The sequence below is a fragment of the Periplaneta americana genome, chromosome 16, assembly GCF_040183065.1.
Source record: "Periplaneta americana isolate PAMFEO1 chromosome 16, P.americana_PAMFEO1_priV1, whole genome shotgun sequence".
NCBI lineage: Eukaryota > Metazoa > Arthropoda > Insecta > Blattodea > Blattidae > Periplaneta > Periplaneta americana.
Window position 1 is genome coordinate 19,524,798 of NC_091132.1, and position 14,830 is coordinate 19,539,627.

The window sequence follows — 14,830 nt, forward strand, 5'->3', positions numbered from 1 at the left end:
ACGTTACTAACATGCAAATCACGTGGATGAAATTCTACAACGCTGATGATTAGTTAAGCAAATTTATGTACTTAGAAAACACGTAACAGTGATGTGAGGAATATTTTCATGAGTAATAAAATTTTAAGTTAACTTTATTTCCAAAATGCAGTATACTAACAGTACAAGAAACGCATTTTAGGTAGTTTTCTCCTCCCCTCGGTAGCCTATACCAGATTTGAAGTCAATTTCTTTTTTGTGTAAGGTTGCCATACTTCAAATTTATAAAGAGGAGTGGAGAATTATACTTGTAACTGGACTCTTTGGACAAAATAAATACACTATAATAATAATATTAATAATAATAATAATAATAATAATAATAATAATAATAATAATAATATTAATAATAAATATTATATTTCAAAATCTCATTTTCCAAGTGAATAAGAGAAGTGATTTTAAAACAATGTACAAACAATTCGTATTGCATCAATACAAATCAACTGTATATAATACAATACATTAATGTTTTAACCCAGATTATCTTTTTAGTAACCCCTATAAAATGTCATTAATTAAATGATAAAGAAGTGTTTAAATATCATGTTTAATGTTGGGCCAATCACCTACTAATAGAATATTCTTTTTCTTTCACTTCTACAGTATTTAAAAACTTACGAAACTAATGATATGCAAAATAAAAATTCACTTTCCAACAATATCAATATGAACTCTGTTTCTTTCTTTTTTTTCGTAAGTGTTCAGAAGTTAAACGTTCTTTCTGGTGCTGCGTTGGAAAGTATAATGTGGAATAGACGTATAATAACGGTATTTTTCTCTTATCATAGTAAAGAATGCTATGCACAAACTAAATTTCCATTCTATCAGTTCGCATATTCACAAAATTTTCAGAGTTACTTTTATTTAAAAATTGGAAGAAACTAGTAATGAGTTTGTTCCAATGATTTAGGAAGGGAAAATCCGTCATTACACTAACATTATTACTAATAATGTTACTAATACTAATATTACTAGTAATCCGTCACATTTATCTAAAAACTCACAGAAAATGTTAGAAATTTAATCCTTGATAAAACCGACTAAGTCATGGATAGGCTGGTAGACAATATGGGAAGTACATTTTTATAAATATGTTGTTTTCTAATGCCAGGAGTTTGACAATGAAGTCATTTGACCTCTTGCACTCCAATATTTTGAAAGATATTATCATGACCAGCCAGTGAAGCACAGATTTTGAGGTGTTCCGAATCCATTTCTTGGTTTGAGTTGCACAATGGGCAGTTAGGGGACTGATATATTCCAATTCTATGCAGGTGTTTGGCCAAACAATCATGGCCTGTTGCCAATCTAAATGCAGCTACAGACGATTTTCGTGGCCAATCGGGAATTAACTGTGGATTTTGATGCAGAGAGTTCCATTTTTTCCCTTGGGATTGAGTTATCAAATTTTGTTTGTTGAAGTCTAGGTATGTAGATTTAATAAATCTCTTCACAGAGTAATACGTAGATTTAGTAACAGGTTTGTATTTTTATAAATATAAATAATACCTTAAATACTAACCTGAAGATACACTTTTAGCCTATCTAGTGGGGCAGTGCATGTTCGAGAGACACCTCCAGCAATCCCTCCAGCAAGAAGATGTCTCCACCACTGACCAGAGGCTATTTCGGATGGTGTAAAATCATCTGGTACGTTTAAATCTTCTCCGATGTCCAAATACTGTAACAAACCAATGAATTCGTAATTAATATTAAATAACCGAACCACAGGTTAAGCACAGAAGAAATTTGAAGTTAAAATGGGTGTAACTTCATTATAGGGATGGTACCACCAAAGTTAAAGCTATAATCGACTCTGTATTTTTTTTGGCATTTTTCTGATTTTACCACAAATGCAGCATTCAGTAATCAAGAGAACAAATGATGACACAATTATCATCATAATATCATTTTCGTCACACTACAGATTCAATGCACCTCATTGAGGCAACTTTCTATTAGTCGCATAGTTTCGTAACAAGTAAATTATATTTTCCAACTGTTTACACTGTAGTATTAATTAATATACAGCATTCTAACATTTCATTTATTGTACAAAAATGCTGTAAACAGATGAAACACTAGTAGTCACTGCAATCTGAGTGTACTGCTACAAGACTATTGTTGGTCTCATAATACAGTAAAACCCCGATTATCTGTCACTGTATTAACCCATTGGTGGATTATCCGACTGTCTTTCTCTCTCGCTCTTTTTGTTTGCAGAAAAAATATGAGTACTGTGCATTATATTAGTACGAATTTTTTTTTTACAGAGTGCTTTTTACAAACCTTTACCCATATGCAGTATGATTTACTCTTCGAGTGGTCGTACTGTCTAACTTCTATGCAAAATGCCTTCCACAGATATCAAAAGAAAACGTGTTTGCTACCGGGGGGGGTGGGGGGGGGAGAACAAGTAATTGGGTGGTTTGAGAAATGAGAAACTGCCTCATCACAATAAGAGATGGTAATTACAACTGTGCGCGATTTAATGAAAAACAAAATATAAAGTGTATCAAATTTGTAAATCTACAACATGAGACCTCTACTAGTCCTATCTTTCCACAGACAGCTGTCATAAGGAGTTTCCTTGGCCATTAAAAACTAGTCGTTGAAAACCAGACTTAAATTAGTGAACTTATGATCCAATACCTAGCGTGTTAAAAGAAAAGACCACGGGCGGAAATGACGTAACTGTATTATGCACTTAGTTTATGAACACCTTTCATAGTACGGATTATCAGATTTTTTCGATTAAACGTTCACTCCACCCCCTTCATTACCACGGATAATATAGATTCTACTGTAGAATCTTTGCTTTAAGCAGAATGATATTTTGATGTATAGAAATATACAGCTTAAGAATACATTCATCTCGTCATTTTTCTTGATTATTTACTTTCACAAAATGCACTTTTTCTTTCAATTTCGAAGCAAACTGTTTAAAATTTAATGTTTTATTTGATTTTTCATGATTTTACACACAACTTATTATCTACTACGTTTCATGTTGAGTTTTAAATTTTAATTAATTTGTTTACTATCACGCTTTTGTGAATTTCTGTTCGAGACGGATTAAACAAACTCCAGGACTTAGTATTGTGTGTTGTAAAATCACACATTCCTCGTTTTCTACCAACCTCCATAGCTCTCTTAGTTCAGAATCGGCAATAGTGTGTGAACTGGCAGTAACAAGAAAAGTCTTTTTTTCAAACAGGGTTGTCAGTCAGAAGTAACTTACAAGTATAGGCCTATAACATCAATATTCAACAGATAAAGAAATCTCTTAAATACATATTAGACTGCTTTGCATTACTGCTGTTCCCATACGTAGGTTATCTTATTCATCCTTTTCTTGTGTATTTAAATATAGAAAATTTTCGCAATTAGACTGCTATCTGCATGTTTGCGTAACTTCCCGATTTGTATTGTCATTACAGTGCCAAAGTATAATTACAGCAGTGAAGTAGGCCTACAGAAAACTTATCAGGGTAATAGCTGACGTACCAAGAAATATAATTACAGGAATAACAAGGGAAGGATAGCGAATGTTACCTGTCTGTGAGGAAAACACTGAAAGTGCCTACAGTCTTCCTACTGGAAAATTCTCATCGGACCTCGAAGTTCACATCCAACTCTATTATACAAACTACAGTATTTCCAGTGTTCAATTAAATTTTGCTTACACAATCTTATAACATTAAATTACCTAGTGGTCCTTTTGAAATATTTGTAATTTTTACTACTACAATCAATGTTAGAAATAAGTAGGAAGCAAGTATACTTGTATCGTTCGGTTTACTCCATCCTCGAACGACAATTAATTCATTCATAGTGTTCTGCCCAAGGGCAGGTCTTTCACTGCAAACCCAGCATTCTCCAGCTTTTCCTATTTTCTGCCTTCCTCTTTGTCTCCTCATATGATCCATATATTTTAATGTCGTCTATCATTTGATATCTTCTTCTGCCCCGAACTCTTCTCCCGTTCACTATTCCTTCCAGTGCATCCTTCAGAAGGCAGTCGAACGACTATGTATCACAAAAATTGTAGATGATATTTAAAATACTGTATCTCTGTTCTTCACACACAGAATATGAAATATTTATCTACTACGTTTAACGCAGCTATGGGGATTCCATTTGTATGTACGTAAAATAAACACATGAAAAGTACTGCCAGAAAGTATTAATATGGCAATTTATCAAACTGACATTACCGGTACAGGAGTTATGAGATATCGATAAACTGTATGTAGGCCAATAATCTTACAAGAGTTATAGACATTATAAAAAAAATAAAATCCACAAATACCGTACGTTTTCAGTTCTCGCGGTTCAAAAACACTTGAAGGTACAATCATTAAATTCATTCACGGGTAGGGGCAATTTGCAGTGTAGTGCATAATATTTTCTCACGAGCCTATATAAATCCTGTTTGTTGTATTCTTGCACATTTTTATTATACATACTTCGGCGAAATAATTGGGAGGAAAAATCATTCAGCATGAATGCTGCAATAATACTCGTCAATTATTATTATTTGCGATGGGAAAACAGTACAGACAACTCGATTTTTAAAACACGCTATGAAACAGAGTAGAAACAGCTAAATTGTTATAGTTAGTGTCAATGTAAAAATGATATTATTTTGCCGCTAAATCCCTATATCAGCAATATTTTATTTCTTTGTCTAATGGCTAGTACATGATATTTACTATCACTGACTGTGGGAAAAACAAGAAAGTGGTGAACAAAACTACGGATTAAGTATATCAGCAATATAAATTTAATAAATTTTACCCTCTAAACCAACACTGAAAAACGCCAGATCTAGCGGGAAAACCGCTGAATTGGCAATATTGTGGGAAAGGGCAGAAGACTGGCCAACAATTGATTTAATGCGTATAAAAAAACAGAATAATTTAACACATAATAATTCTCCCATATCTTGGGCGGGGGGGGGGGAATCTTCAACGTTGCCAATTCGTTATCATAAAGTCATTATTATTATTATTATTATTATTATTATTATTATTATTATTATTATTATTATTATTTCTTCTTCTCGATTTAAAAGTTTGTTTAGTTGAGCAAAACTACAGCATTGAAGAAAATTCGTTTAAAACTATTATTACTGTCATTATTGCGCTTTATTGGCCCATGGCTGTTGTCCAGCACACAAATATCAACAAATAAATAAATAAAAATAATTCTTCTTCTTTTCATCATCATCATCATCATAATTCTTGATGTCAACTCTGAAATTATTTACGCTTTGAAGAAATCTATTTTATTTACCCAAGGGCTTGATTAAAAATTAAATCTAACTCGTTAACATTTGTACAATACACAATACTTAATATAGTATATTGTTTTTTTTTCTACAGAATTAATGTTAAATCAATCGTTCAACTATTGGTGTTTTACCAACTTTTATACATACATACATACATACATACATACATACATACATACATACATACATACATACATACATACATACGGGGGTACTGTAAGTGTTCTGCCCATGGGCAGGTATTTCACTGCAAACCCAGCATTCTCCAATCTTTCCTATTTTCTGCCTTCCTCTTAGTCTGCACATATGATCCACATAATTATCTTCATGTCGTCTATCATCTGAGTTCTTCTTCTGCCCCGAACTCTTCTCCCAGTCACAATTCCTTCCAGTGTATCCTTCAGTAGGCAGTTTCTAACGTATTATTTAACGAAAATGAGCATTGTGAGTAGGCCTACTATCACTTAATGAGACTAATATCTTGGAAGGCTGGTGGTGTCGTGTGTAGATATGACATTTCACGGAAATGATATTTTGCAGTAATATTCCAATTCTGGCAATGTCCTTCTTACAAGTATAAACATGTCGATGAAATGTGTAAAATCACAATTTTCTGATATCTGATGTGTATATAACATAATTCATTACTTATTAAGCAATGATGCAATAATCCAAAATGTGTCATATCTCTCGTAATTCTGCTAAAATAGATTGTGAAAACTGCTGATAAGGCATACTCAGACAAATGATACCACGATACTTCGTGTCGTGAACGGTATAATGCTAATATCAAGCCTTCAAGGACGGGGGGGGGGGGACTATTTATATGTAATCCATTTCGAATAAGAGTAAAATTTGGTCAAAAGAGTCTGAAACATGTTACCGTAACAATTATTTACTTATTTATCTATTTATTTTGTAGGTTTGACAATGTTACTGCGCTCAAATAAAAAGTTCCAAAAAGTGAAAGCGAATTATGACGTAGGTATATGAATAACATCTACAGAACTAATCAAGATTCAGAAGATATTTCAACTGGATTGAAAGCTGAAGAAAAATCAAAGATTCGAAGATCGGAATTACCTCCTAATCTCAGGATCTTTACAAATGACTGAATCCGTAACTTTTTATTCCTTTATTCCAGAAACAGTGGAAAATGACCTATCGCTGCCCTAAAGGAGAACTACTGAGGAACAATCGGCACCATAAAGTGAGAAGCTCCATCGCAACAACTCTTCGGAAGGCAAAGTGGAAGGTTCACGAAGAAGTGCACTGCTTGGCTGAGAATGGGTCAACCAGAAGAGCAGACATTATAGCCATCGATCGCCGGAATCAAAGAAGCCTCATTCTTGACCCACAAGATCAACAAGCCAATAACGTTAACGATGAAAAGAAGTCTATTTACAATCCATGTATTCCTCACTTCAGTGGGATATACAAAATCAATATTAATAGATGGGAAGTGGCGCTAGGGGGGCTTCATTTAAGTTAACCAAAACTATTCTCCATCTCTTGCATTTTCTAATGAGGACATTAATAAAATTTGTCTAATGGTATTGAGAGAATCGCTGTCCATTTTACACAATTTACTTGTATGATAATACATTAATTTTACTTCATTTCAATTATTCTTCACTGTACTTTCATCTCATATTTCTCCGAAATCAAATTGTGCTTTACTTTTAAGTTTATCATTGTTTTGTATTCTCTCCGCAAATCATATCGTACCTTATTTTTAAGCTGTATTCTGGATCCTATAGTCGCGACGCTGTTTATTCCCGGCGTGACTCCTCTTTGCTTACGTCTTAGGAAGTCAAGGCTCTATAAAGTCTAGGTAGGTAGTATCGTTCGCCACTTTTGTTCTTTCGCTGCCGAGTTACCAGACGAGGGATCTATTTGCCACATCGTTAAATATTATCATGTCGTAGCTCCCATGATAATAAATCAAACGCACTGTAATTCAGCAAATAATTGAGCTGCAAATAACGTCCTCGTGTCCTTTCTGCGAACGCAAACGAAAGAGCCAAAATGGCGGGCGATTATATTAAGTATTTATCGAGCCTTAAAAAATGCTTAACGTCTTCATCAGCGAATCACAAGGCGCACACGTTTAATTGTAGCCGACCTGCAACGCCATAGGCTGCCGGAAATTAGAGCGACGGGACTATAGTGGTCAGCCGTAGATGTTGGTCAGATGTCTCAAATTGTGGAATTAGTAGTAATATTGTTGACTGCACAAAATTATTTCAGAATCTCGAAAAATGTAATTATAGTCTACATTATGTCCATTTTCTTGCAATTCTATGCAACAAGGTTGTTCTAACCTTGCAGATGATACAGCGTTGCTAAATAACCTGCTTTAAGAACGCATTGCGGAACTTTTGTGAAGAGGAATCACTGTTACACATTAATCGAAAATATCGTATTAATATATGTGTACTGGTAAGCTATGTGAGTATCATGGTAAAATTCTTGTTTTAAAAGCCGCGAATATAAAATAACTTACGTCTACCATCTTAGAGACAAGTAATAAAAAGTCGTAATCACGATGAGGATAAACGCAACCGGTCAGAGGCAGTTCACGGTTGTATCCCGCTGTGAAGACTAAACAAGGCAATGAATCCGGATCAAGGGCCGTCTTAAGAGACTCATAAGAACTCTTCCGATTCAAATCCGAGTTATTTTTAGAATGACTACTTTTTATGCCGCGATAAGCTGCTAAAATTAACCATAATTTTAAAAATGTATTATCTTCATTTTCAAATGATTAGGTCGGGAAATTACAAGCTATTATACTGAAGTTAATTTCCGTATGTGGGAAGGCGACCAAATGCAAACAACAATCTTTTTACTCTCTTTCCCAGCCTTGTCTTACTTTCTTCTTTACACTTACTTCCTCTCCCACTTCCTCGTTCATTCATTCAGTCCTTCCTGCACTAATAATTCTTTCATTTACTATGTTCGTTCACTCGCTTATTAATTCCATCCATCCATCCACATCCATATCCATCCACCCCTTTAATCATTAATCTATTACTTCAATCCAATAATTTTTACATTCATTCATTCCTACCGTTCTTCATTAATTAATTCCTCCATTTTTATCGTTCTTCATTCGTATGTACCGTCATTCATTCATCCATTCGTTCCTACAGTTATACATTCTTTCGTTCCTACCTACTTTCATTCATTCTTAGATTGGCAACAGGCCATGACTGTTTGGCCAAACACCTGCATAGAATTGGAATATATCAGTCCCCTAACTGCCCATTGTGCAACTCAAACCAAGAAATGGATTCGGAACACCTCAAAATCTGTGCTTCAGTGGCTGGCCATGATAATATCTTTGAAAAATAATGGAGTGCAAGAGGTCAAATGACTTTATTGTCAAACGCCTGGCATTAGAAAACAACAAACAATAACTTTCATTCATTATTTCGCATTTCCCTTTCACTCAGTGCTGACTGTTTCAAGTCTCTTGTGACATGACGTCAGCGCAAAACCGAGCCTATTCAGGGTATTCCATCAACACCAACATCCATACCCTATGCAGAATTCGAATCTATTCCTATGGTTTCTACGCACAGTAAAGTTACGAGCCTTAGCAGTTATGTACACTACTGACAAAATTCATATTAACAAAATTGCTATAGCAAGATATTACGCATAGTCCGCATATTTAATACGCAACAAAAATACGTCATTGGATGTAGATAATGCCTACGAACATGCTAAGAATATAGTATTTTTCCACAGGATTGAAACTATTGCCAGATACGTAACTTACACAGCTGCAAGATTATAAAGTCCGTTAGATTTGCTAGAACAGCTGGGTCCGCGTCACTGACTTGTGATGCTGTGCAACGAGGAAGAGAAATTGACCCATTGATTCTCGTTTGTGCTAGTTCTAATACAAAAAAGACTACAGCAGCAATACCAATATTACAACAGGGTCCATATTATGCGACAATTCCGGTTTTAAAGGAAAAGCTCAGTATTTTGTTACACGTTATGCACTTCACGTAATTATTAACTTCATGAAGTGCAATACTATTATTGAAAGAGTTTACATTTTTATTAAATTTATTAACGTCGATTAAAGGTGTCGAGTTTAATGTGACATAAAGATAAACGAGTTTATATTGCATGTGATTTCCTATGTCGCAGTGGTCGGAAGGTACCTGTTCGACGCGAAAAAATTAGGATCGCTCTGATTTTGATGAAATTATGTCGTCAAATGTTTTCCAACGTGCTTGATCCAAAAACATATCTTGTCAGTATTGGCACATATTTTTTGTACTACTATTTTAAATATTCACTTAGGAGAAATTTTATTTTCTTAACAGACTGAGATAGATCTTTGAAAATTTGTACACATATCATGCTGCGTATAGCCTACACTAAATATGCCCTGCACAAAGTATCATCTCATTTGTTCCAAAATTATATGAATAATTAAAATTGTGACCAGCGTCATGGTCTAGTGGTCAGAGCTTCTGGCTATAGTTCATGAGGTCCCGGGTTCGATTCCCGGTTAGAGCACAGGAATTTTTCCTTAAAGGGGATTATTCCTGTGTTCGTCCATGGTCTGGAATTTAGGTTAAGTTTAGATTTAAGACCTCTCCTGGCACCACACTATCATAATCATCCTATCACATCATCGGGGTAATGTAACTCCGCCTTCCAGGCGCCCCGACCTCAGAAGTGGGTTACAACTAAGCCATGGCCAGGAGAGAAGACCAGAAATGTCGAAAAGACAACCTGGTGGCATTGGATAAAAAAAAAATAAAAATAATTAAAATTGTTGTAAATTTAAATTGTACCATATTTTTAAAAATCGCTATTTCTCCTATAAAAATCAAAATGTTTCCTAAAATTAAACTCTCTAAAACATAACTTGCTATTTACTGTTGTGACATTATTGTTACAGTGGTAACCACAGTTATTAGAAGATAACGACTGATATACAGGAAATTCATATTCAGACCAAAATTCCAAGACCAAATTCAAGTTCAGCTAAAAATCTGTTGACTAAAATCATCAACAAGCATCCAGAGGAAAAAGCATCGGAAACAAATCATACAAGACTTCGTTAATTCAAGCATTTACGCAATATATATACTGTAGGTTACAATGAAATATAAGTTAAGTTTTCAACCATATGAACAGTTCGCGGGAAAAACGATGAATGTCACATTTCTGTTAAGGATTAGATAATGATCTAATTGAGTCTATAACTGCAAGATGTAGTGATATTTCTATAGAAAATAAAGGAAAGGATTACTGTATTCGTGGTGATAATTCTCCTTTTTACCATTTTTCATAAGAACAACATTAAATTTCGCAGTGATCCATTGAATTAGATAATGACATCAACCTTAAGAAAACTCTGACATTCATTGTTTTTCCCGCGAACTCTTCATATCATTTATAACCAGAATGAGAAATGCTGAGTTTTACCAACGCTTTCACACAGCTTACACGAACGTCGCTTTCACTCTCCAGTTCAGACGACACAGCATGAAAAACACGAGATAAAACGTGATGCAGCATGTCTATGTTCCATAAGCTTTTCTCACGAGTAACTGCGACCCTATATAAGTATCATTTCATGTGAGTAAATTTATTAATAGCTATGCCTCAAACGAAAGCACTATTTGAAATATTACATTCTCCTTTCTGAAGCAAAGAAAATGCTTCAATTCCATTAGCAATATTTTATTGTAATACCGTCCAACAGTGCAGTAATGATATCATTTTGCTCTCGCTTCTGTGGCGTGACAACAATGAGTACCAAGATTTCTGTAGGGAAATTTTGGATGCCATAAAATAAAGTATATCGTAGTCTCAGGACCGGCCTTCGGAATGATAAAAGTGACTGGCAAACGGTAAAAATTAAATACAGTCTCTCTGTAAGCGGTCATTGATATTCTGCTAGCAGCTCTGCTCTTTATCAAACTCCTTTCACCATTCTGACTTTTCATAGTATGTAGGGTAAGGTTAGTACAAATACCTTACTATAATAATACCGGGACTGCAAAAGGGTATCTGTTGGATACAGGGGGGACAGCCATTAATCCTTCCCATTGAAGGCTTTAAGGAACCAACCTGGACAAATACCCAATGTCCCACCCCTACCTTCCCGTGGTGCAGCCGTAAGCATAATTTTACGAGCTGAACTAAAGGGAGGGGCTACTCATCCATTAGCACTGGTCAGTTTGATGAGTTAATGACTGAATTTGGTATAATTTTCCTCTATCCAATACCTAATTCCCACTTTACCCTTTCCTATCCAGTCCTCTGACTGAACTCTTATACTTTCTTCGACCCCGACGGCATTAGAGCATTCGAGGCCTGGGGGTTCATTTCCCTTTCCTTCCTCCTCTTTCTACTTTTCTGTTCCTAGTGCTGACCTGCTATGGCACTAAAATCGTCCTCCAGTGGCTTAAGGAGGGAAAGCTGGTGATCAACAAGATCTCCCAGCTAGGTCCAATGGACCCGTCGACCAACGGCAGGTGTGGTCCTCCAGACATTCTGGGGGTTGTGTGTGAATGAAGTAGCCACCAAAACGTTAAAATATGGTGTTCACTTAAATCGGCTACAACTTGCCATTTAACCGCTCCAATAGTCCCCCAAGCGGATCTCCGGGCGGTGACTACTTTATTGGTACAGAATCAACTAAACATCTTACAATGGAATGCTGGTGGTATAACATCAGCCAAGAAGACTGAACTAGCCAATATACTCTCAGATAATAATAATGGATTCGGAACACCTCAAAATCTGTGCTTCATTGGCTGGTCATGATAATATCTTTGAAAAATATTGGAGTGCAAGAGGTCAAATGACTTTATTGTCAAACGCCTGGCATTAGAAAACAACAACATAATAATACCGGACAGCTGTATACTAGCAGCATTGGCGTGAGTGCGAAAAATCGCGGACCTGACATCTAGCGCAGAGGGATGGAATTACGTCCACATATACAAATATTAACATAGCGAGATTCGGACTATTGTTTAAAACGTGAGTTACTAATGTGGAATTATATATGACACACTTAAGAAATGTTGAATAATATTTAATGTAAAATTATTATCTTATATCAAAGCTGCATATTATGAGAAATATTGCATACTTCATATTACTTTCCGTAATTAATTGTTACATATTTTTTCTTTGGTTTACCGAGACAAATTCAATCTGATATTAGGAATTAATTTACAGTAATGTTTTATATACGCATTGCTGACAACTGCAAAGATAAAATTGATAGTAATCTGATGCTTGTAATAATTAGTAAAGGCATGCGGACAACAATAAAACTTAATTTGATAAAACCTTAAAATCCAATACATTTTAACTTCTATTTATTTATTAGGTCTAAATAAAAAAACTAATTTGTATTTTTCTATCAACACAGAGACGAAGGAATTAGGCCTACTAAAGAATGTTGTTGACTTACGTTTTATGAACTGTCGGAAATCGAAAGTACGATTTGGAGCAATTTGTAATGCTGCAATTGTCAAAATTATAAACAGCACATATACACCCTGACATTTTAACACTAGTACTAATTCATAAAACTATTAACAAATTAACTAGCCCAGGAACAATATACATTGCAGTTGATTACAGCTTGTTTCGCGAGTATCTCCATCCCGGCAGGTAGGTAGCAGCACCATCGTCGTTCGCACGTAAAACTGCTAGCTGTCCGGTATTATTATAGTAAAGTATTTGGTTAGTATTGCGAATATTTTCAGTTCCAGATTCAGCGTATTGTGCATGCTCAGTATTCCAAAGCGGCTCTGACAGTCTGTTATTGACATTTTACGTTGATTGTTGTTGTAACCCGAAAAGCATTTGAAAAGATGCTATGAAAACTGATCTATTCTTAATAGTAGATGGATATAAATCGTGCAGTAAAATAGAATGGTAAACGAAATTAATCTGCATAATTAATTTTTAAAAATCTCTTTTCTCAATAGTATCCGAACCCTGAACTTTGTAGTCGGCGAGCAAGCACGCTAGCAAAGAGTTATCGGAATACTTCCGATGAATTATCATAATCGGGGTTGCTACTGTACCGTGTTTAATAATAATAAATCTTAGACCTTAATTTCATCTTATTTTCAGATTAATTTCGTATTTTTCTGCATTAGTTGCGAAATACCTTCCAGCAATACAATTCAAATAATACTGGGTTGAAAACCGTTGTTAAATCATTGTGATGTAAATCGTGCTCTGTACGGAGCTTCAAGAGTCAGGTCAATTTTTGTTTCTGGGACTGTATCTGTGTCTTGCAGAGTAATGTTCTGGAGTTTCGATTCCTTGTCACTAGATGCGCAGATGTTTATGTTTTATTCCTATTGTTGGCAGCACTGACCCAATTTTAGCACCAAATTAAGCAGAATGTTCAGGAGTTTCGATTCCTTGTCACTAGATGCGCAGATGTTTATGTTTTATTCCTATTGTTGGCAGCTGTTTTCGACATTTTGTGTCAATGTGAAAATGCAGTACACATTAAATCAACGACTCTTCCTTGTGAAGCAATACTGGATTACGAATTCAATTACATCTACTCAAAGGGCATACCAGAGAGAATTTGGTGTTCGCAATCCTCCCAAAAGAAACACAATACTGGGACTGGTTAACAAATTGGAAACAACTGGATCTCTGGTGAGTGAAAAGGGCAAGCATCGTTCATCTAGGCTTCCCACGGTTGTTGTTGACGTAAGAGCACGACTGGAGCAGTCACCCAAAAAATCATTAAGACGTTTGTCTTTGAGTTTGTTGAGCAACTGGACGATGTAGAGCTGAGTCAAGGATATTTTCAGCAAGATGGCGCTACATGCCATACATCAAATGAATCCATGGAATTACAGTAATTGCAAGTTTCTTTGACGACCGAATAATTTCCAGGAACCTGTGGCCATGAGATCTCCGGATTTGACAACGCCGGACTTCTTTCTATGGGGTTACTTAATCTCCCAAAATTCCTCTACATTTTAGGTATAATAAGTTGTCGCTAGCACAATTCGTTTTGAAACAATTAATGAAAGAAATGTGTCAGTTCTATATAAATCACTCTGTATAATATCCGGAGCAGCGTCAGCAGTAGTACTTAGCAAAGACGTTTACGGTGCAAGTGTCCACACAAAGTCCCCGAAGTTAACCCGTGCTCATCCATCTGCCCTCACATCCAACACAAATACTGCGAGATGACTAGTTTCACTTCTAACCCAATTAAGTCATTAATTGCTTTATTATTGTTGTAAGGTATTTAGCTCACAACATTCCTTTAGAAATGACTTCACAGTTTCACTTATCGGTGTCCATACAACCTACAATGTTAATGTTAGAATTTCTAAAAAAAATATTATTTAATTTTATCTAAATTAAGCAATAGTAGTTGTTTAGTCAACTGTTCGAAGGCAGGTCTGAACCTCACAAGTGATACCAACATGGCACCACTTATGACGCAACTAGACC

General features: G+C 35.3%; 1 protein-coding gene across 1 annotated transcript in view; it reads right to left on the reverse strand.

Moving 5' to 3' along the window:
* The window catches only part of SCaMC (Short Calcium-binding Mitochondrial Carrier), a 195,201-nt gene that overhangs the window by 7,902 nt on the left and 172,469 nt on the right, over window positions 1-14,830 (reverse strand). Inside the window, exon 5 of the mRNA XM_069849403.1 lies at window positions 1,565-1,723. Within this exon, the coding sequence (XP_069705504.1) occupies window positions 1,565-1,723 (159 nt within the window). The remainder of the gene's footprint in view (window positions 1-1,564; window positions 1,724-14,830) is intronic.